The sequence below is a fragment of the Netta rufina genome, assembly GCF_964035555.1.
Source record: "Netta rufina genome assembly, chromosome: 31".
In the NCBI taxonomy this organism is placed as follows: Eukaryota; Metazoa; Chordata; class Aves; order Anseriformes; family Anatidae; genus Netta; species Netta rufina.
Window position 1 is genome coordinate 1 of NC_140155.1, and position 23,402 is coordinate 23,402.

At 63.8% G+C, this 23,402-nt stretch overlaps 3 protein-coding genes across 3 annotated transcripts; 1 reads left to right on the forward strand and 2 right to left on the reverse strand.

Moving 5' to 3' along the window:
• Positions 1 to 2,566: 2,566 nt before the first annotated feature.
• Positions 2,567 to 8,586, reverse strand: UBE2M (ubiquitin conjugating enzyme E2 M; the record flags this gene model as incomplete). Its single annotated transcript, XM_084303786.1, has 5 exons — positions 7,932 to 8,586; positions 6,013 to 6,107; positions 4,662 to 4,700; positions 2,895 to 2,998; positions 2,567 to 2,667 (listed from the first exon to the last, which is right to left on the reverse strand). Coding segments are annotated over exons 1-5 (448 nt in total), but the record flags the coding sequence as incomplete, so codon positions are not given.
• A 717-nt stretch (positions 8,587 to 9,303) lies between these two features.
• On the reverse strand, positions 9,304 to 20,362 carry TRIM28 (tripartite motif containing 28). Its single transcript, XM_084303816.1, is given in 21 exon segments — positions 9,304 to 9,634; positions 9,735 to 9,869; positions 9,957 to 10,031; positions 10,124 to 10,241; positions 11,038 to 11,190; positions 11,192 to 11,286; positions 11,392 to 11,611; positions 12,055 to 12,114; positions 12,265 to 12,307; positions 12,401 to 12,517; positions 12,520 to 12,568; positions 12,570 to 12,650; positions 12,767 to 12,852; positions 12,943 to 13,057; positions 15,793 to 15,939; positions 16,022 to 16,136; positions 16,280 to 16,396; positions 17,413 to 17,548; positions 17,758 to 17,890; positions 17,975 to 18,087; positions 19,530 to 20,362. Coding segments are annotated over 21 exon segments (2,457 nt in total). The 5' UTR covers positions 19,714 to 20,362; the 3' UTR covers positions 9,304 to 9,469.
• Positions 20,262 to 23,142, forward strand: LOC311220310 (uncharacterized protein). Its single transcript, XM_084303818.1, has 4 exons — positions 20,262 to 20,282; positions 20,934 to 21,025; positions 21,377 to 21,448; positions 22,525 to 23,142. The coding sequence occupies exons 3-4, from the start codon at positions 21,382 to 21,384 to the stop codon at positions 23,124 to 23,126; spliced, it is 669 nt and encodes a 222-aa protein (XP_084159944.1). The 5' UTR covers positions 20,262 to 20,282; positions 20,934 to 21,025; positions 21,377 to 21,381; the 3' UTR covers positions 23,127 to 23,142.
• The last annotated feature ends 260 nt before the right edge of the window (positions 23,143 to 23,402 follow it).

Sequence of the window (23,402 nt, forward strand, 5' to 3'; positions counted from 1 at the left end):
AAAATTTAAAAAAATAATGAAAAAAATAAAATAAAAATAAATAAAAAAAGGAAAACATTGAAAAAATAATAAGGGAGAGGAGGGCACAAAAAAAATTTAAAAAAAGTAAAATAATGAAAAAAAAATAAAAAATAAAAATAAATAAAAAAGGGAAAAAATTGAAAAAATAATAAGGGAGGGCACAAAAAAATCAAAAAAAAATAATGAAAAAAAAATTAAAAATAAAAAATAAGAAATAAAGGGAAAAAATTGAAAAAATAATAAGGGAGGGGAGGGCACAAAAAAAAATAAAAAATAAAATAATGAAAATAAATAAATAAATAAATAAATTTAAAAAAAATAAAAAAGGGAAAATTTGAAAAAAAATAAGGGAGGGGCAGGGGGAAATGCCACAAGGGGAAAGGGAAGGGGGTGGGGGGGGGGTGCACCAAGTGGCCCCCCCCAGGGATTAAATGCCCCGTGACAGGGATTAATTGCCCCCCCCAGGGATTAATTGGCCCCCCTTAGGGTTAATTGGCCCCCCCAGGGATTAATTGCCCCCCCCCCCCCGGGATTAATTGCCCCCCCCAGGTCAGCCCTCAACACCACCCAACCCTCTATAAAGCCCCCCCCATTCCCTTAATGCCCCCCCATTTTTTACCCCCCCCCATTTTTACCCCCCCAATCCCTTAATGCCCAAAAACCTCCAGGGGACCCCCAACCCCCCCCCCAAATCCCCCAAACCCCTTTGATCCCCCCCCAACCCAAATTGCCCCCCCCCAGGGCTACCAAAACCCCCAAAATCCCCCAAATTCCCCCCCAGGGGGCTTTTTACCCACCCCCAGCGACCCCAAAAACCTCCAGGGGACCCCCAAACCCCCCCCAAATCCCCAAACCCCTTCGATCCCCCCCCAAACCCCAAATTACCCCCCCAAACCCCAAATTGCCCCCCCCAGGGCTACCAAAACCCCCCAAAATCCCCCCTAATTCCCCCCCCAGGGGGCTTTTTACCCACCCCAGCGACCCCAAAAACCTCCAGGGGACCCCCAAACCCCCCCCAAATCCCCCAAACCCCTTCGATCCCCCCCCATACCCCAAATTACCCCCCCAAACCCCAAATTGCCCCCCCCGGGCTACCAAAACCCCCCAAAATCCCCCCTAATTCCCCCCCCAGGGGGCTTTTTACCCACCCCTTGGACCCCAAAAACCTCCAGGGGACCCCCAACCCCCCCCCCAAATCCCCCAAACCCCTTCAATCCCCCCCCCAACCCCAAATTGCCCCCCCAAACCCCAAATTGCCCCCCCCAGGGCTACCAAAACCCCCCAAAATCCCCCCTAATTCCCCCCCCAGGGGGCTTTTTACCCACCCCGGCGACCCCAAAAACCTCCAGGGGACCCCCAAACCCCCCCCAAAATCCCCCAAACCCCCCCCCAAATCCCCAAACCCCTTCGATCCCCCCCAACCCCAAATTGCCCCCCCAGGGCTACCAAAACCCCCCAAAATCCCCCCTAATTCCCCCCCAGGGGGCTTTTTACCCACCCCTTGGACCCCAAAAACCTCCAGGGGACCCCCAATGCCCCCCCCCCAAATCCCCCAAACCTCTTTGAACCCCCCCAAACCCCAAATTGCCCCCCCAGGGCTACCAAAACCCCCCAGAACCCCCCAATCTCCCCCCCAGGGGGCTTTTTACCCACACCAGGGACCACAAAAACCTCCAGGGGACCCCCAAACCCCCCCCCAAATCCCCCAAACCCCTTCGATCCCCCCCCAACCCCAAATTGCCCCCCCCAGGGCTACCAAAACTCCCAAAATCCCCCCTAATTCCCCCCCAGGGGGCTTTTTACCCACCCCTTGGACCCCAAAAACCTCCAGGGGACCCCCAAACCCCCCCCAAATCCCCCAAACCCCTTCGATCCCCCCCCAACCCCAAATTGCCCCCCCCAGGGCTACCAAACCCCCCTGGGACCCCCCCTAATTCCCCCCCCAGGGGGCTTTTTACCCACCCCGGCGACCCCAAAAACCTCCAGGGGACCCCCAAATCCCCCCCAAATCCCCCAAACCCCTTCGATCCCCCCCAAACCCCAAATTGCCCCCCCCAGGACTACCAAAACCCCCAAAATCCCCCCTAATACCCCCCCAGGGGGCTTTTTACCCGCCCCAGCAACCCCAAAAACCTCAGGGGACCCCCAAACCCCCCCCAAATCCCCCAAACCCCTTCGATCCCCCCCCAAACCCCCAAATTACCCCCCCAAACCCCAAATTGCCCCCCCATGGCTACCAAAACCCCCCAAAATCCCCCCTAATTCCCCCCCCAGAGGGCTTTTTACCCACCCCGGCGACCCCAAAAACCTCCAGGGGACCCCCAAACCCCCCCCAAAATCCCCCAACCCCCCCCCCAAATCCCCCAAACCCCTTCGATCCCCCCCAAACCCCAAATTGCCCCCCCATGGCTACCAAAACCCCCCAAAATCCCCCAAATTCCCCCCCCAGGGGGCTTTTTACCCGCCCCAGCGACCCCAAAAACCTCCCGGGGACCCTAAAACCTCCCCGGGGGCCACCCCAAAAGCCACGCCGGTTGCCCCCCACCCCAAAAAAATGTGCCCCCCCCCCCAAAAAAACTCACCAGGAAGAGGTACTGCAGGCCGTAGATGATGGAGTTTATCGTCAGGACGGGCTTCCAGTCCTCTCTGGGGACACAGCCCGGGGTCACCGTGGCTACCAAGGCCACCAGCCAGGTAGCCACGGCCACCCCCTACCCCCCCCGTGACCCGTCGGGGCCGGGGGGGGCACGATTCGTCCCCTTCTCCCCCCAAAAAGGGAAAAAAGGGGAGAAACGGGGGCGGTGGCCGCCTCAAAGGGGTTGGTAGCCACTTTTTAAAACTTGGTAGCCACCTCAAAGGGGTTGGTAGCCCACCTGAGGATGTTGAGGCAGACGTTGCCCTCCAGGTCGATGTTGGGGTGGTAGACCATCGTCTCGCACTTCACCTTGGGGGGGTCGTGGGGGTAGCCCTGGCCGACCTGCAGGGGGGAAAAGTGGCTACCAGAAAGGGCTCGGTGGCTACCTGGGAGGTGGCGGTGGCCACCTGGGTGGCGTCCCTACCCCAAATCGCACAGAGGGTGTGGGCCACGGTTGTGGCGCAGCGGGGAAGCCACGGGGTGGTGGGAGCGGTTTGGTGGCCACTGGTCGTGGTTTGGTGGCCACCGAGCTCTGGTCACTGTCCCGACGCACCGAGTGGCCACTGGTCGTGTCCAGGTGGCCACCAAGCCCCCCCAGCCCACTTATGATGTTTAGGGCCAATCAGTGGCCACTGGTCACCCCTCGGTGGCCACACAGCGGACACTTGGCTACTGGTCTGCTCTCAGTGGCCACCGAGCCCTGGTCCCTGTCCCGACGCACCGAGTGGCCACTGGTCATGGCCAGGTGGCCACCAAGCCCCCCCATCCCACCCCTGATGTTTAGGGCGAATCAGTGGCCACTGATCACCCCTCAATGGCCACAGGGTGGACACTTGGCTACTGGCCTGCTCTCGGTGGCCACCAAGCCCTGGTCGCTGTCCCGACGCACCAAGTGGCCACTGGTCCTGTCCAGGTGGCCACCAAGCCCCCTGGGCCCACCCCTGATGTTTAAGGCGAATCAGTGGCCACTGGTCACCCCTCGGTGGCCACACAGCGGACACTTGGCTACTGGTCTGCTCTCAGTGGCCACCGAGCCCTGGTCCCTGTCCCGACACACTGAGTGGCCACTGGTCATGGCCAAGTGGCCACCAAGCCCCCCAACCCCCTTTAAAGTATAGGTTGAATCTGTGGCCACCTGTCACACTTCAGTAGCCACACAGTGGACACTTGGCTACTAGTCTGTTCTCAGTGGCCACCAAGCCCTGGTCCCTGTCCCGACGCACCGAGTGGCCACTGGTCATGGCCAGGTGGCCACCAAGCCCCCCCAGCCCACCCCTGATGTTTAGGGCGAATCAGTGGCCACTGGTCACCCTTCAGTGGCCACAGGGTGAGCAGTTGGCTACTGGTCTGCTCTCAGTGGCCACCACCCCGTGGTCCCCATCCCAACGCACTAGGTAGCCACACGTCACCTTCTGGTGGCCACAGGTCCCAACTTGGTGGCCACAGGTCCCAACTTGGTGGCCACCACCACCCCCAGCCCATTTTGGTGGTCCCGGGGGGGGAATTTGGTGGCCACGGGTCCCAACTTGGTGGCCACCACCAACCCCAGCCCATTTTGGTGGTCCCAGGGGGAATTTGGTGGCCACGGGTCCCTGTTTGGTGGCCACCACCACCCCCAGCCCATTTTGGTGGTCCGGGGGGGGAATTTGGTGGCCACGGGTCCCAACTTGGTGGCCACCACCAACCCCAGCCCATTTTGGTGGTCCCAGGGGGAATTTGGTGGCCACAGGTTCCCCCTTGGTGGCCACCGGTCCCAACTTGGTGGCCACCACCACCCCCAGCCCATTTTGGTGGTCCCAAGGGGGAATTTGGTGGCCACGGGTCCCAACTTGGTGGCCACCACCAACCCCAGCCCATTTTGGTGGTCCCGGGGGGAATTTGGTGGCCACGGGTCCCAACTTGGTGGCCACAGGTCCCAACTTGGTGGCCACCACCCCCCCCAGCCCATTTTGGTGGTCCCGGGGGGAATTTGGTGGCCACGGGGCCACCCCGGCGCGGGACTGACCTTAAAGCTGAAGACGAATTTCCCTCCCTTGTAGAAACCCTAAAAGAGAGACACAGGGGTCATGGGGGGGGGGGCAGCATTTTGGGGACGTTTATAGGGGAAATTTTTGGGGGGGGGGGGGGGACACGGGGGACCCCAAAGGGACGTGAGGGTGTCCTGAGAGGGGGGCAGGGATGGGGGGACCCCAAAGGGACACTGGGGGGGGTGACAAAAGGGGGGGGGGTGACAGTGGGGCTCTGTAGGGCCAGGAAGGGATTTGGGGTGGGATATAGGATATGGGGCACAGGACTCTGGGGAGGGGGGTGGGACACCCAGGAGGGGGACGGGGGGGGCAGGGGGTGACGGGGGGGTGACAATGGGGGGGGTAAAAATGGGGCGGTGACAATGGGGGTTCTGTAGGGCCAGGAGGGATTTGGGGTGGGATATAGGATATGGGGCACAGGACCCCGGGGGGAGGGTGTGGACAGCCAGGAGGGGGATTGGGGGGGCAGGGGGTGACAATGGGGTGACAAAAAGGGGGGGGGACACTGGGGGGGGGGTGACAAAGGGGCTCTGTAGGGCCAGGAGGGATTTGGGGTCGGATATAGGATATGGGGCAAAGAACCCCTGCGGGGGGGTGGGGACGGCCAGGAGGGGGATTGGGGGGGCAGGGGGTGACGGGGGGGTGACAATGGGGTGACAAAGAGGGGGGGGGGACACAATAGGGCTCTGTAGGGCCAGGAGGGGATTTGGGGTGGGATATAGGATATAGGACACAGGACCCAGGGGGAGGATGGGGACAGCCAGGAGGGGGATTGGGGGGGGGCAGGGGGTGACAATGGGGTGACAAAGGGGGGGGGGACACTGGGGGGGTGACAAAGGGGCTCTGTAGGGCCAGGAGGGATTTGGGGTCGGATATAGGATATGGGGCAAAGAACCCCAGGGGGAGGGTAGGGATGGCCAGGGGGGGTTGGGGTGGGCAGGGGGTGACGGGGGGGTGACAATGGGGTGACAAAGAGGGGGGGGGGACAATGGGGGTTCTGTAGGGCCAGGAAGGGATTTGGGGTGGGATATAGGGTATGGGGCACAGGACCCTGGGGGGGATGGGGACAGCCAGGAGAGGGATGGGGGGGGGCAGGGGGTGACAATGGGGTGACAAAAAGGGGGGGGGACACTGGGGGGGGGGTGACAAAGGGGCTCTGTAGGGCCAGGAGGGATTTGGGGTCGGATATAGGATATGGGGCAAAGAACCCCAGGGGGAGGGTAGGGATGGCCAGGGGGGGTTGGGGTGGGCAGGGGGTGACGGGGGGGTGACAATGGGGTGACAAAGAAGGGGGGGGACAATGGGGGGGGGCAGTGGGGGGGTCCCCACCTCGTCGGGGCAGATGAGCAGGCGGAAGTGCAGGAGGTCGTCCTGGTCCGAGAAGTCGATCTCGCACGTCTTGGGCAGGTTCAGCTCGTTGATATCTGGGGGGGGGGGGGGGGGCACAAATTGGGGGGGCTCAGCCCCTCCCCCCGCCATCCCAGTGCTCCCAGTAAGGCCGTACTGGGAGCGCTGAGGCTTGGGGTCCCGTTTCAGTCCCAGTTCGCTCCCAGTTTGCTCCCATTTCAATCCCAGTTTGGTGCCACCCCCCCCCCCCCAAAAGCAGCGCTGTTGCCCCCCCCCCCTCCCAGTATTCCCAGTATGCCCATTACCAGCACCAGTCTGCACCCACGCTGCAGTTATACTGGGACCAGTATGCAGACAGCACTGGGGTTATACTGGGATCGCTGCTTGCTCCATACTGGGACCAGTGCCATAATGGGGCCGTACTGGGATGAGTGAGTGCCCAGCACTGGGGTCATACTGGGACCGTACTGGGACCAGTGGGTGCTGCCTGCTAGGGTCATACTGGGACCAGTTGGCCCCCCACTACGCCCATACTGGGACCAGTGCTCTCCTCTCCATTAAACGGGGCCATACTGGGACCAGTGGGCTCTGCTCCTTTAACTGGGCCATACTGGGATCAGCCGCCCTCCCCTCTCTAAAGCCATACTGGGACCAGTGGCTCCCCCCATCACAGCCATACTGGGACAACCGTGTGCTGCCCACTAACGTCATACTGGGACCAGTACCCCCCACCTTTAAGGCCATACTGGGACCAATTACCCCTCACCACAGCCATACTGGGACCAGTACCACTCTTCTCCATTAAATGGGGCCATACTGGGACCCGTGCATGCCCCCCCCCAGTCCCCCACTCCAGTCCCTCCCAGTTCCCCTCCAGCTCCCCCAGTCCCACCCAGTCTCCCCCCAGTCCTTCCCAGTTCCCCCCCCACTCCCTCCCAGTTACCTCCCAGACCTTCCCAGTCAATCCCAACCCTCCCAGTTACTCCCCCAGCCCCTCCCAGTCCCCATCCACTTCCCCAGTCCCTCCAGTTACCCCTCCAGTCACCCACCAGTCCTTCCCAGTCCCTCCCAATCCCCCCAGTTACCCCCCCAACACCTCCCAGTTACCCCCTCAGTCCCTCCCAGTTCCCCTCCACTCCCTCTCAGTCTCTCCCAGTACCCCCCAGTCCCCCTCCACTCCTTCCCAGTCCATAACCTGGTCCCCCTAGGTATCCTCCCAGTCCCCCCAGTTACCTTCCCAGTCCCCCTCTACTCCCTCCCAGTTACTCCCCAGTTTATCCCAGTCTCTCCCAGTCCCTCCCCGGTCCCCCTAGTTACCCTCCAGCCCCCCCAGTATCTCCCAGTCCTCCCAGTTCCCCCAGTTACCCTCCCAGTCCCTCCCAGCCCCCCCGGTTACCCCCCAGTCCCCCTCCCCTCTCTCCTAGTCCTTCCCAGTCCCCCACCCCCATCCCCTTAGTTACTCTCCCAGTTCCCCCAGTCCCTCCACTTCCCCCCCAGTCCTTCCCAGTCCCTCCCAGTCCCCCCAGTTACCCTCCCAGCCCCCCCAGTCTCTCCCAGTCCCCCCAGTCACTCCCCCAGTCTCTCCCAGTCCCCTCCCAAGTCTCTCCCAGTCCCCCCAGTTACCCTCCCAGCCCCCCCAGTCTCTCCCAGTCCCCCCAGTCCCTCCCAGTCCCCCCCAGTCACCCTCCCAGCCGTCCCAGTCCCCCCCAGTCTCTCCCAGTCCCCCCCAGTATCTCCCAGTCCCCCCAGCTCCCCCCCCAGTCCCTCCCACTCCCCCCCCAGTCCCCCCCAGTTACCCTCCCAGTCCCTCTAGTTACCCTCCCAGCCCCCCCAGTCCCTCCCAGTCCACCTCCACTCCCTCCCAGTCCTTCCCAGTCCCTCCCAGTCCCCCCCCCCCCAACCTTTCTGGATGCGGAGCTGCGCGGCCGAGGCCTTTTTGCTGGTGCCCTTGGTGCCTCCGGCCGATTCCTCCTCCTTCTTCTGCTGCTTCAGAGAGAACAGCTTGATCATCCTGCCGGGCCGGGACCGGAACCGGAACCGGAACCGGGACCGGGGCCAGGGGGGGGGCGGCGGAGCCGGGGCTGGGCCCCCCCCGGCGGGGAGGAGGCGGCGGCGGCGGCGGAACCGGGCCCGGAACGGAGGAGGCGAGGAGGAGGCGGCGGCAACGGCCGGCACCGCTCGGCAACTTCCGGAAGGGCTTCGGGCTTTTCCGGAAGGGCTTCGGGGATTTCCGGAAGGCTTCGGGTTTTTACGGAAGGGGTTCGGGGCTTTACGGAAGGGTTCGGGTTTTTACGGAAGGAGTTCGGGTTTTTCCGGAAGGGTTCGGGGATCTTCGGGAGGTTCCCCGAAGGTTTCGGGGTTCTTCGGGAACTTCCGGAAGAGCTTTTTCGGCTCGTTCCGGAAAAAGGCTTCGGGTGTCTCCGGAAGAGCTTCGGGATTCTACGGAAGGGGCTTCGGGGATCTCCGGAAGCTCTTCGGGGTTTTCCGGAAGTTGCTTCGGATCCCTCCGGAACGGCTTCGGGGCTCTCCGGAATGCCTTCGGGTTTTTCCGGAACGGCTTCGGGATTCTCCGGAAAGAAGCCTGGGGGGGGGGGGGGGGGAATCGGAGGTTTCCGGACAAGGTTCGCGAAGGCCCCCGGAGCGCTTCGGGTTCGGCCGGAAGGAACGGGACTCGTTCCGGGGTCTTCCCTTCGGCTGTTTCCGGAAGGAGTTCGGCTTTTTCCGGATTCTTTTACCGGCGTTCTGCCCAGGAAGGGCTTTCGGCTCTTTCCGGAACTCTTCGGCTCTTTCCGGCTCCGCGCTCACCTCCCCGCCGCCTTCGTGTCTCTCCGGAAAGCTTCGGCTTTTTCCGCCTCCCCTCCCCTTATCCACCAGCCAATCCCGTGGCGGGGAGGAAGTTTGAGGCGCTCTGATTGGCTCAGCCGGTGCCAGGGGAAGGGCGGGGCCTCGCTGCCCTTGCGTGGGCGCCGCCATCTTTGTTGAGGGCATTTCTCCCCTATGGGATGGGAGCTTAATGGGACCAGTTCCCCCCTCCCAGTCCCTCCAGTAAGGCTGCAGTGGGATCAGTCCCCCCAGTCCCAGTGCCCCTGGGCCAGCTGCAGCCCTCACAGCCCAGTAAGGCCCAGTCCAGCCCCCAGCAGGCTTCAGGACAAGGGTCGAAGGGTGGAAACCCCAAAAAGGGGAGATCCTAAAAATGGGGGGAACCCAAAAAAGGGGAGACCCCAGGGCCGGATCCTGCCCCAAAACGCAAAGGAGGCTGAGAAATGGCTTTATTTCTTTAATAGACGCAAACAACGGGGTGAGGGGGGGGGACAGGGACACCCCCAGGGTAAAAGGAACGGGTCACCCCCTTCTCCCTCCTCGCCCTGCTCCCTGAGGACGCCAGCTCCGCGCCCCCAGCCCCAAAATCCCCCCTCCCCCGGGTTAAAAGGGCAGGGTTTTAGGGTGCCAGGAGGGTGGGAGGGGGAGGCGGGGACCCTTCAGCCCCATCCAGGGGGCCGAGGGACTCGAGGGCGGCGCAGAACTTGCGGTCGCCGAAGGCGGCGCTGAGCCGCTCCTCGAAGAAACGCTGCAGGCCCAGGATGGACTGCACGTCCGCCTTATCCTGGGGGGGGGGGGGGGAAAAGGGGAGAAATTAGGGGATTAAAGGGGGGGGGGCAGAACCTTTTAGGATCCCCCAGGGGGGGCGTCGGGGGTCTCCCCACCTCCGTCAGGCGGTTGAACTGGCGGATCATGCGCCAGACGTCGCGGGCGAACTCCTCGGGGTGGCCGTAGCCCGGGGAGAGCTTCCCCTGCAGCTTGGCGCGGATCAAGGTCAGGTCGATGGCGTCGCAGCCCTCCTAAAAAGGGGGGGGGAGGAACAGCAGGGAGGTGGATCCCAAGCGGGTGGATCCCCCCCAGCAGATCCCGAGGGGCGTGGGACTCACCAGGGAGCTGGAGAGGCGGTGCAGGGGCCGCCAGGGCTCGTGGCAGAGCAGCTGGAGCAGGACGTACTCGCACTTCTGTGTGGGGAGGGAAAAAAGAGGTCAAACGGATCCCTTTCGATCCCTTTCCCGGCGTGGGATCCCTCGGATCCCGCTCGGGAAATACCCACCCGCTGGTCTGTGGGGCAGAGGGCGGGGGGCTGCTCCTCCGTGGGGCCGGGGCAGGAGGGGGCGAGGTCCTCGCCGGGGGGCGCCGGGTCCTGGCACAGGAGGCAGAGCCAGTCGTGGCTGTGGGATCGCAGAGGGATCGGGTGAGGGGAGCGGGTGGATCCCACCGCACCCAGCTCGCTCCCTGCTGGGAGCTGGGGGGGAGTGGATCCCGCGGGGAGCAGCTCCCCTGCCCGTAAAGAAACGCCCGACTCCCCGCGGGGATCCCAGCAGTGGATCCCAAATGATATGGGGTTGGTGTGTAGATCCCCAGCTGGATCCCAAGAAGAGCGGAGCCCCAGCTGGGGTAGATTCAGCGGCTTCCCGCAGGATTTTGGGATCAGCAGGCCGAGAGATCCCCACTGTGGGGGGGGTTGAGGGGTGGATTCCCACACGGACCCCAAAAAGCGGATCCCTGGGGCGCTGGGGGCAGTCAGCCCCCCACAGGGGATCAAGAGCGGATCTCCAGGGATCGCAGGCAGGTCCCTGGATGGATCTGAGAGAGCAGATCCCCAGGGATCCATAGGATTGGCTCCAGCACTCACTGAGGATCTCAAGATTGGGGGAAAAAATTGCATTTGTGGAGGGAGAGATGGATCCCAGAGGCCAGCGAGCACCCAGGGGATCTGTGACAGCCCGGGAATCCCCTCCTGAAGAGACAGGATCCCAAAAGATCGGGATCCCTGAAGATCCAGGGAGCGGATCCCTTGAGATCAACCCCTTCCCCAGGCGGGCAACCCAGAGCAGGGAGGATCCCACACCCGAGGAACCCCCAAGGGGCCGGGGAGCAGGGGGCAGGAGCGGATCCCAGGGATCTCAGGGGATCCGGGGAGGGGACGAGGGTGGATCCCAGCAGATCCCTGAGGACCAGACGTACCCGGGGACCTCGTGGAGGGCGGGGAGGTGGCAGTCGAGGTGGTAGCAGCGCTCGCAGAGGTCGCACATCACCACGGCGCCGGCCTGGCAGCAGACGCGGCAGCAGGAGACGTTGCGGGAGGTCCTGGGGGGGGCGGCGGCGGCGGCGGGTGGGGGGATTTCGGGGGGGGGGGGGGGGCAGCACCCCAGGGTGCTCGGGGGGCAGCCCCGGCGGCTTCACGTCCCCGATGGGCGACTCCTGCTGCTCCTCCTGCGAGGGGTTAAGAAAAAAAATAAGGGGGGGGGGACGCAGCGGGGTGAGATAAAAGGGACAAAAAGGACGCGAGGACGGATGGACGGACAGACGGACGCTCACCTTGATAGCAGGAGGCGGTGGCGGGGGGGGGGTGGGGGCCCAGGGCTGCGCCCCCCCCCTCTCGATGATGATGAGGTTGAATTCTTCGGCCGTGGTGCCGGGGAAGACGCGGAAGGAAGGGGGCTGAGCCGCCCCCGCCAGGTCCAGGTCCAGGCGCTCCAGGCTGACCCGCGGCACTTTGCGGAGGAGGGGGGGCCCCAAATCCCCCCGGGGGTGGCTGCTGGCGTGGGAGGGGGGGGGGTTTAGGATTTTGGGGGGGGGTCCTGAAGGCTTTGGGAGGATTTGGTTGGGGTAGAACCCTTTTGTCACCCCCCAGATGCCCCCAGGAATTGGGGGGGGGGCACACAAGGGACAGGGGGGCCCAGCAAACCCCCCCTGGGGGCTCAGCAACCCCCCCTCGGGGTCCCAGACACCCCCCCGGGGGTCCCAGACACCCCCCCCGGGCACAAAGGGGGGGGACAACAAGGGATGGGGGGACCCCAAGAGGAAGTGACAGGGACACGGAGGTCACAGGAGCCTCGGGGAGGTGGGGGGAAAAGGGACAAGAAGGGTGGGGGGGGCCCCAGCTGCCCCCCATGTGGGGACACAAGGGGCAGGGGGAGCAGGGGGTGTCCTGATTGTCCCCATCTCCCCCCCCCCCCCCCTCCAATTTTTCCTCGTTACCGCTTAACGAGCAGCTTCTTAACGAACTTCTCCTCCCCGGGGGGACTCCCACGTTTTCTCCTGAAGCAGTTTGGGGGGGGGGGGGGGGGCCATCAGGGCACCTTCCCAGAGGTGAAAGCACCTCGGGGGGGCCCTGGGCGACCATCCCCAAAAAAAAAATGGGACGGGAGGGGGTGGCAGAGGGGACACCAAGTGACAAAGGCCACTCACCGCTTCGTTCCCGTGACAGCAGCTTCAGGAGAGGAGTTGCCTGCTGAGAAAATCCACGTCAGGGCCTTCCTCCCTCTCCTCCTCCTCCTCGCCCCCCCCCAAAACGCCCCCCCCCCGTGTCACCCCCCACGCTCACCCAGCTCCGCACCGGCGTCCCTGGGGGTCTCGGTCACCTGAGGGTCAAGGTGGGGAGGGGACAGGTTGGGACAGCCCAGTTCCTCGGTCCCCGAGGGCAGTTGAGGCGTCCCCAGCCCCCCCCACCCTCTTGGGGGTCACCGGGGGGCCCCCCCCCCGGCCTTGTCCCCAATTTGGGGTCCCTCGGGGGGCCGCAGGAGGGGGCTGGGGGCGTATTGCCCTTCGCTGACCACCGTGGTGTGAGGGGAAACCTGAAAACGAAGAAAAAAAGGGGGACAGTGAACGAGGGGGGGGGCACACAGAGGTACAAAATCCCCCCCCAAAAATAAATCCAGGCCTTGTGTCCCCCCCCCCACCCCAGGGGTACCTGCGAGGGGCCCGCAGTGGGGCTGGCGGCCGGCGGCTGGGGGCTGAGGGGCGGCGGGGGGAGGCTGCGCTCCGAAACGATGGTGCCTGCGAAGAAGGGGGGGGGGTCAGCAGGGAGCCCCCCCGCATTTTTGTCCCCCAAAAAAGGCGTCCCCTAAGTGGGGGGGGGGCGCCCACCGAAGCTCTCGGCGCTCTTGGTCCAGGCGTTGGGGTCCCACTTGAATTTCATGTCGCCCTGCGGCTCCACGGGGTCCACGATCATCTTCAGGGCGCGGTGGAGCTGGAAATAAATCTGGGGGGGGGGACACGGGGACACGGGGAGGGGGGTGGTCACCACGGGGGGACCTCAGCGAGGGGGGGGGCGCAGGTGGTAGGGCCCCCAGGGGGGCCATCACGCTGTGGGGACATCAAGGGGACGTGTGGCAGAGCTCAAAGGCCATTTGTCACATCTTGGGGACACCAAGGGGACACGTGGCAACCCCCCCGGGCCACTTGTCACATCCTGGGGACACCAAGGGGACACGTGGCAGGACACCAAGGTCACTTATCACCTCGTGGGGACACATGGCAGCACCCTAAGGCCACTTGTCACCTCGTGGGGACCCCAAGGAGACACGTGGCAGCCCCCCAGGACTACTTGTCACCTCGTGGGGACATCAACGGGACGTGTGGCAGGACACCAAGGCCACTTGTCACCTTGTAGGGACCCCAGGAGGACACATGGCAGCCCCCCAGGGCCACTTGTCACCTTGTGGGGACACCAAGGGGACAGGTGGCAGCACCCCAAGGCCACTTCTCACCTCGTGGGGACCCCATGGGGACAAGTGGCAGAGCCCCAAGGGCACCCATCACACTGTAGGGACACCAAGGAGACACGTGGCAGAGCCCAAAGGCCACTTGTCACCTCATGGGGACCCCAGAGGACACATGGCAGCCCCCCAGGGCCACTTGTCACATCCTGGGGACACCAAGGGGACATGTGGCAGGACACAAAGGTCACTTATCAGCTCGTGGGGACACGTGGCAGCACCCTAAGGCCACTTGTCACCTCGTGGGGACACCAAGGGAAAACATGGCAGCCCCTCAAGGCCACTTGTCACCTCGTAGGGACCCCAAGGGGACACGTGGCAGCCCCCCAGGACTACTTGTCACCTCGTGGGGACATCAAGGGGACATGTGGAGGAACACCAAGGCCACTTGTCACCTTGTAGGGACCCTGGGGGGACACGTGGCTGCCCCCCAAGGCCACTTGTCACCTTGTGGGGGCATCAAGGGGACGTGTGGCGGGACACCAAGGCCACTTATCACCTCGTGGGGACACGTGGCAGCATCCTAAGGCCACTTGTCACCTCATGGGAACCCCAGGAGGACACATGGCAGTGCCCCAAGGCCACTTGTCACATCTTGGGGGACCCCAAGGGGACGTGTGGCAGAGCCCCAAGGGCACCCATCACACTGTAGGGACCCCAAGGAGACATGTGGCAGAGCCCGAAGGCCACTTGTCACCTCATGGGGACCCTAGGGGGACACATGGCAGCCCCCCAAGGCCACTTGTCACATCCTGGGGACACCAATGGGACACGTGGCAGGACACCAAGGTCACTTATCACCTCGTGGGGACACATGGCAGCATCCTAAGGCCACTTGTCACCTCATGGGAACCCCAGGAGGCCACATGGCAGTGCCCCAAGGCCACTTGTCACCTCGTGGGGACCCCATGGGGACAAGTGGCAGAGCCCCCAGGGGGCCCATCACACTGTAGGGACCCCAAGGAGACACGTGGCAGAGCCCAAAGGCCACTTGTCACCTCGTGGGGACCCCAGAGGACACGTGGCAGCCCCCCAAGGCCACTTGTCACATCCTGGGGACACCAATGGGACACGTGGCAGGACACCAAGGTCACTTATCACCTCGTGGGGACACGTGGCAGCACCCTAAGGCCACTTGTCACCTCGTAGGGACCCCAAGGGGACATGTGGCAGCCCCCCAGGACTACTTGTCACCTCGTGGGGACATCAAGGGGACGTGTGGCGGGACACCAAGGCCACTTGTCACCTCGTGGGGACCCCATGGGGACAAGTGGCAAAGCCCCCAGGGGGCCCATCACACTGTAGGGACCCCAGGGAGACACATGGCAGCACCCTAAGGCCACTTGTCACCTCGTGGGGACACCTGGCAGGACACCAAGGCCACTTATCACCTCGTGGGGACACATGGCAGCATCCTAAGGCCACTTGTCACCTCATGGGAACCCCAGGAGGCCACATGGCAGTGCCCCAAGGCCACTTGTCACCTCGTGGGGACCCCATGGGGACAAGTGGCAGAGCCCCCAGGGGGCCCATCACACTGTAGGGACCCCAAGGAGACACGTGGCAGAGCCCAAAGGCCACTTGTCACCTCGTGGGGACCCCAGAGGACACGTGGCAGCCCCCCAGGGCCACTTGTCACATCTTGGGGACACCAAGGGGACATGTGGCAGGACACCAAGGCCACTTATCACCTCGTGGGGACACGTGGCAGCATCCTAAGGCCACTTGTCACCTCATGGGGACCCTGTGGGGACATGTGGCAAGCCCCCAGGGCAACTTGTCACCTCGTAGGGACCCCAGGAGGACACGTGGCTGCCCCCCAAGGCCACTTGTCACCTCGTGGAGACCCCAGGAGGACACGTGGCTGCCCCCCAAGGCCACTTGTCACCTCGTGGAGACCCCAGGAGGACACGTGGCTGCCCCCCAGGGCCACTTGTCACCTCATGGGGACACGTGGCTGCCCCCCAAGGCCACTTGTCACCTTGTGGGGACCCCAAGGGGACACGTGGCAGCCCCCCAGGGCCACTTGTCACACCGCGGGGCCACACAGCAGCACCCACCCATCACCCCCAAGGGCCCCACCACGACCCCAAGACCCCACCGCAGCCCCCAGGGACCTCAGAGCAGAATCCGGGTGACACCGTGAGGCCAAGACCCCCCCGTTAACCCCTCGGGGGGGGCGGTTTGGGGACAGATTTCCCCCCCCCCAGCAGCTCACCAGCTTCTTGGAGAGCAGCAGCGCCGTGCTGTTGTCGCTCTCCAGGGCCCAGGAGGTGAAGCGCAGGACGTGCTCCTGGTGCCTCTGCAGCTTGGTCATGGCCCAGTGCTGCCTCTCCAGCTTCTCCTGCTGCCCCTCCGTCACCTTCTGCGGGGAGGGGGACACGGGGGGAAGGCGGGGAAGGGGCGCACGGAGAAGCGGGGGGCGCGGGGAGGGAGGAACGGCTCACCTGGGCGTCGCTCACCAGCACCTTGCCGCGTTTGTTGAGCTCCTTCATGATCTGCAGGATGGCCATCTTCACGTCCACCTGCACCCGCTTCTGCACGTCCGTCACCTGCCGGATGCTGCCAGAGGGGGAAAAGATGAGAACGTGGGGGGGAAACGAGCCCCTCTGGGGGCAAATAACCCCCCCCGGGGGGAAATAATACCCCTCTGGGGGCAAATAACCCCAAATATTCATCCCAACGGGGTAGGGGGGGGCACGTACGAGCTGCGCACTTCCTTGGTGGAGCGCTGGAGGCTGGCGTGTTTGTCGCCCAAGCGTTTGACCAGCGTGGCCAGCATCTTGCGCTGGTTCCTCACCGCGTCCTCCAGGAACTGGTACCTGAAAGATGGGGGGGCAGAAAAGGGGCTGGGAACTCCAAAAACGCCCCCAAAACCATGCCCAGCCCCAGCCGGAGAGGCCAGAATCGGCCCCAGTGACCCCACGGCTCCTGGGCACGCAGCGGAGGAGCAAGAGCTGTAGTTAACCCCCTCCATAATTACCTAACTTCCTCATTAATTTATTAATTAGCCATTGAAACGCACAGTTTGTTTGGGTTAAGGGGGCTGAGCTAAAAAAAAAAAAACAAAAAACAAAAACCAAATATTTACCTATTTGCATTAATTGCATTTGGCCCTACGTATCAATGCTGCTTTTAATACCCCTAATCAACTGGTTAATTAATAAAACTAATTATCTGCTCATCTAGACACAAACTAATCACCAATTTAACCAGGCAACTCAACCACTAACGAGTTATTAACTGAAAATCAATTAATTCAATTAGCTAAGATTATTAAATTCATTTTTAATGGCTGACAAACCAGCTACCTCCACCTCCTTAAAGCCTAAACCCGATTTAACCTCCCCAAAACCCCACCTTAACAACTCCCCCACCCAAAAAAAAACATTTAAATCCTCCAGGACAAAGTAATTAGCTAATTACCAAGTTAACTAATCAGTTCAGCAGCATATTTTTCAGTTAAAACTGGAAATTAACAAAAAAAATGATGTGTTCCTTGGTCAATCTCTTCAGGAATAAGATTACTGCAAAATCAGCTAATAATAAAATTCATTTTTTACTTAAAAATTGACAATAATTAGCTGATCAACTAACTTAAATTTGCCTTAATAGTTAACGAAGCAACTTATGTGTTTATTTATCCTCTTAATTACTAATTAAAACACATTTAAAGCACTACATGGCCTCAGTGATAGGAGTTATTTGAGCCAAAAAATAAACATTTCAGCCATCTAACGCCCCAGGAACCTGGGGCTCGAAGCGCTAACAAGCCGGCTGGTCCAGGCACTAATTAATCAGCCTTTTTGCTTAATTAAGGGGCAGTTCATTAACTCACTGGTGGTCCTTGTGGGTGTTGAGCTGGCAGTCCCGGCAGGTGAGCACATCGCAGGTTTGGCAGAAGAGGACGAGCGGCTCGCTCTTGTGCACGGCGCAGTAGACGGCGTGCTCGCCCTCCTTGGCCCGGGTGTTGCCTGTGGGGTGATGTCACCGCGATGTCACCACGATGTCACCGTGACGTCACCGAGCAAGGACGTAGCAAACCTGCCCGGTGGCTGGGATGGGATAGAAACGCCGCCGGGTGCAGCCTGGGGGCGTGAGGGCACCGCGTGGGGACGGGTGGTGACAGCGGGGTGACAAGGTGACAACGGGGTGACAACAGGGTGACAACAGGGTGACAAACCTGCGGCTCGGACCGTGTGGTCCTTGGTGTACTTGACCCTCTGGTGAGCCTCCACGCAGGTCTCGCAGAGCGGCTCCGAGCACTCCACGCAGAAGCTGGTGGCCGGCGCGTTGTCCTCGCAGCTGGTGCAGCACTGCGGGGAGTGGGGGGGGCGTGGGGGGGGGTCAGGGGCTCCCCGAGCTCGTTAACACCCTAATTAACGATTAATTAACGTTACCTGGGTGGAGGCCTGGCTGTCGGCGGCTGCCTCAGGCCGGCTGTCCTTTAGGAAGTAGTTCTCCACCACGTCCTGCAGGTAGCACTGCTGCTTGCACACCGGGCAGTTGACCACTGAGGGGACAACGAGGAGGGGGCGTCAAGGGGGGGGGGGGGACGACACTGCCACCCCCCCCCCCCTCATCAGACCCCAGGACCTCCTGGGTGCCCCCCATCCCCTCCCCGTTTCATTTTGGGGTCTCCTGCCCCCACCCCAATTGTCCCCCGGGTCTTCTGCCCCCACAATTATCCCCCCCAGAGACTCCTGACCCCCCCCCCAATTGCCCCCCCATTCTCCTACCCCAAAATTGTCCCCCTACAGTTGCCCCCCCATCCTCTCCTAACCCTCCCAATTGCCCCCCAGCCCCCCCCCCCCGGCTCTCCCACCCCCCAGCCCCCCCCAAATTGCCCCCCCCATCCTCTCCTACCCCCCCAGTACCAATTGCCCCCCCCAAGTGCCCCCTTAATTGCTCCCCAGCCCCCCCAGTTAACCCCCAGCCTCTCTTACCCTACCCCATTCCCCCCTCCAAACCCCTCAGTTACCCCCCAGTTGCCCCCCAGGCCCCTCCTAATTGCCCCCAGCCCCCTCCAACTGCCCCCCCAACTCACCTCAATTGCCCTCAGTACCAATTGCCCCCAGCCCCCCCAATTACCCCAGCCCCTCCAATTGCCCCCCAGCCCCCCCAATTGCCCCCCAAGTCACCTCAATCACCCCCCAGCCCCCCCAATTGCCCCCCAACTAACCTCAATTGCCCCCAGCCCCCCCAGTTGCCCATCAAACCCCCTCAATCGCCCCCCAGCATCCCCAGCTCACCCCAATTGCCCCCCAGCCCCCTCCACTTGCCCCCCAGCCCCTCCCAATTGCCCCCCAGCCCCCCCCAAATTGCCCCCAACTCACCTCAGTTACCCCCAGCCCCCTCCAATTGCCCCCCAACTCACCCCAATTGCCCCTGGCCCCTCCAATTGCCCCCCAGTCCCCCCCAATCACCCCCCAGCCCCCCCAACTCACCTCAATTGCCCCCCAGCCCCCCCAATTGCCCCCCAACTAACCTCAATTGCCCCTCAGCCCCCCCCAATTGCCCCCCAAGCCCTCCAATCACCCCCCAGCCCCCCCAACTAACCTCAATTGCCCCCCAGCCCCCCCCAATTGCCCCTCAAGCCCCCTCAATCGCCCCCCAACCCACCTCAATTGCCCCCCAGCCCCCTCCACTTGCCCCCCAGCCCCTCCCAATTACACCCGGCCCCTCCAATTGCCCCCCAGCCCCCCCCAATTGCCCCCCAAGTCACCTCAATCACCCCCCAGCCCCTCCCAATTGCCCCCCAGCCTTCCCCAATTGCCCCCCAGACCCCCTAACCCACCTCAATTGCCCCCAGCCCCTCCCAATTGCCCTCCAACCCACTTCAATCGCCCCCCAGCCCCCCCAATTGCCCCCCAGCTCCCCCCAATTGCCCCCAGTCCCCCCCAATTCCCCCCAACTCACCCCAATCGCCCCCCAGCCCCCCCTAATCACCCTCACCTGCCCCCTCACTCGGCCCCCCGTTGGCGGCGGCCGGCTCCGGGCCGGGCTGCAGGCACTGTCGGCAGAGCGAGTGGAGGCAGGGGAGCAGCCTCGGCTCCCTGGCGGCCCTGAGGCGCTCCCGGCAGCCGCCGCAGCGCTCCAGGAGGTCGGAGGCGTCCGGGCGCTTCGCCGGGCTCGACATGGCGGCCGCCGCCCCCCTCAGCCCCCTCAGCGGGGGGACCCACGAGCAGGCGCCGGAAGCGGCTCGCCGCGCCGCCAGCCAATCAGCGGCGGCTCCCAGCGGGGTGGGAGGGGATAAAGAGGGGATTGACAGGCCCGGCAAGCAATGGGGGGTGAGGGCGGGATGGCGGCGGAGGGAAGGAGGGGGAGGGGTTAAAGGGGGGTATTGGCCAATCAGGGTGGGGAGGTGGAACGGTGAGCCAATTGAAAGGGTGGGTGTTGAGGATTGACGGCGCGGGGATCCAATCCGCTCCTTCCGAGAGCTCCGCTCCCACGGTGTGAGGGCAGCTGCGGCTTAGAGACCGAGAGGGTGGCCTAGAAACCGCGGGGGTGGGCCGCGGGCCAATCAGCAGCCGGCTCCCCTCAGGGGAGGCGGAGCCTTTAAGACGGACGCGGCGCTCAGCCAATCCGCGCTTGGAATTGTCGAGAAGGCGGGCGGGCGGCGCTGATTGACAGCTCTCGGGGCCAACCATCTCGGCGAACACCTCAGGCGCCTCGCAGCTGCTCCGGAGTCACTCCGGTTTGGCCGCGGTGGGCGGCGGCGGCGGGGGAATGAGGGGGGGGGGGGCACGGAATGGGGACAGGGACGGGGACGGGGATTTGGGAGGGGGCCTGGGACCGGGATGGGGCCTTGGGATGGGGACGGGGACAGGAATGGGGCCTGGGAGGGGGACGGGGCCTGGGATGGGGCCTGGGATGGGGACAGGGCCTGGGGGTGTGGACGGGGCAAGGACAGGGCCTGGGACGGGGCCTGGGATGGGGACAGGAGCTTGGGATGGGGACAAGGACAGGGCCATGGGGCTGGGCTGGGGACAGGGACAGGGGTAGGGCCTTGGGATGGGGCCTTGGGTTGGGGACAGGGATGGGGACAGGGACAGGGACAGGCCCTGGGATGGGAACGGGGACGGGGACAGGGCCGAGACCCTGCCCTGATGTGGAGCTGGGTCTTGGAATGGGGCTGGGCCCGGCCCTGCTCAAGGCCCTGGGCCTGGCACGAGGCTTCCCACAGACAACCCGACCCTAAGCAGCGGCGTGAGGCAGGCCCAGCTCCCGCTGCCACCCCAAAACCACCGCCCTCGCCCAGAGCCGGGCCGGGCCAGCCCCGATCCTGCCCCATCCCGCCTCCCCTGTGCCACCCCCGCGCCTCCCCCCGCCTCATTCTGCTCCGTTTTTGCTTCTCAGCGGGTCCTGCACCCGATTCCAGCCCCGCAGGAGAAGCCCGCGGGTCCCCAAAGGAGCTCCGAGGTTCCCCAAGCGCTCGCCGCCGCGTGCTTGTGAGTGAAGACCCCATAGAAAGGATTTGACCCCATAAAAAGGATTTGACCCCATCGCCGGGGGGAGATTTGAAGTCTGGCCGTGTCCCCTGTTCCCAGTTTGGAGGGTCTCCCGCTCCCCAGTTCCCAGTTGGGGGGCTGTTACCAGTTTGAGAGGGGTTTCTCTCCCATTCCCAGTTTGGGGGCTCCTTGGTCCCCCATTCCCAGGCCCTCACAGGTGTCCCCAGGGCTTCTGTCACCCTTGGGTGTCCTCTTTCCATGCCAGCAGAGTGGCACCCAGCACTGAGGGGAGTTACTGGGAGTACTGGGGGGGGTTACTGGGAGCACTGGGTGACAGCAGTGTCCCCACAGGCACCATGTTCGTGGCTGAAGGCCCCTGGACATTGGTGGCCCCAGGGCAGCGTCCTACCCTCGTCCCTCCAGGTGAGCATCCCTGTCCCCTCGTGTCCCCTCACGTCCCTCTGTGTCCCCCCCTCAGTTCCCCCCAGGCCCACCACTGTGTCCTGGTGCCCCCATGTCCCTGCCTGTCCCCTCTGGGTGTCCCCTTTGTGTTCCCCCACGTTACCCGACGTCCCTTCTGGGTCCCCATGTCCCTCCACGCCCCCCCCCATGTCCCCTCCCTGCCCCTCCGTGGCATAGCAGACGTGTCCCCATGTCACATCCCGCTCTCCTCACACCACTCCACATCACTCCATGTGTCCTTCCGTGTCCCCATGTCACTTGGCACGTCCCCCGTGTCACTCTGTATGTCTCCTGCCCCCCCACGTCATGTTGTGTTACCCTTCCGTGTCCCCTGTGTCACTCTGTGTCCCCCATCCCACTCCACATGTCCCCAATGTCATTCTGCATGTCCCCCATCTCGTTCCACGTGTCCCTCATGTCACTTTGCATGTCCCTCTGCCTCCCAATCCCACTCCATGTGCCCCCCCATCACCCTACACGCCCCCCATCCCACCCCACATGCCCCCCATCCCACTCCACGTGCCCCCATCCCACCCTACACCTCCCCCATCCCACTCCATGTGCCCCCCATTCCACTCCACGCGCCCCCCATCCCACCCCACGTGCCCCCCATCCCACTCCACGTGCCCCCATCCCACCCTACACCCCCCCCATCCCACTCCACGTCCCCCCCATCCCACCCTACACCTCCCCCATCCCACTCCACGTGTGCCCCATCCCACCCTACACCTACACCCATCCCACTCCACGCACCCCCCATCACCCCACGCGCCCCCCACCACCCCATGTGCCCCCCATCCCACCCTACACCTCCCCCATCCCACTCCACGTGCCCCCCCCGTCACCCTACATGTCCCCTGTCCCACCCCACGTGCCCCCCATCCCACTCCACGCGCCCCCCATCACCCCACATGCCCCCCATCCCACCCTACACCTCCCCCATCCCACCCCACACCCCCCCCATCACCCCACGCGCCCCCCCCCCCACTCCCCCACCACCCCGTGCCCCCTCCTCACCTCCTCCCCTCTCTCCGCAGCACCCCCAGGACCACCCCCGCCGCCGCCTCCTCCTACCCCTGCCACCCCCCGCCGCCAGCACGACGCCGTCCCCGCGTCCCCACCGCCGCCACCGCCGCCGGGCCCTCACCGCTGCGCCGACTGCGGCAAAACCTTCGGCGCCCGCTCGCGCCTGGCGGTGCACCGGCGCGTCCACACCGGCGAGCGCCCTTTCGCCTGCGCCCACTGCGGCAAACGCTTCAGCCAGAGCTCGGCCCTGGGCCTCCACCGCCGCCTGCACACCGGCGAGCGGCCTCACGCCTGCGGCGAGTGCGGCAAAGCCTTCGCCGTCGCCTCCCACCTGGCGGTGCACCGGCGCGTCCACACCGGCGAGCGCCCCTTCGCCTGCGCCCACTGCGGGAAGCGCTTCAGCCAGAGCTCGGCGCTGGCCCTGCACCGCCGCGGCCACACCGGCGAGCGGCCGCACGCCTGCGGCGACTGCGGCAAAGCCTTCGCCGTCGCCTCCCACCTGGCCGCCCACCGCCGCATCCACACCGGGGAGAAGCCTTTCCCCTGCCCGCGCTGCGGCAAACGCTTCCGCCAGCGCTCCGGCCTCGTCACGCACCAGCGGGGGCACAAGTAGGAGAGGGGGCGCGGGGCCGGCGGCACCGGGGACGCCAAAATCCCCCCAAAAATAGGACGTCGGGAAGCCCCTTCGCTCTGCCCGTCAGCCTGCAGGTGGAAGGGGAGCGCCGCCGGAGCCCCGGTCTTGTCACGCTCACGAACCGCTTGGGGACACCGCAAAAAGCACCGAATGACACCAAAATCGCCTCCGGGCACCCCCCTGACCCCCGAAATGTAAGGCTCGGAGGATATCCTTAGCTCTGCCCATCGCCACGGGGTCGCCGCCAGCGCTTGT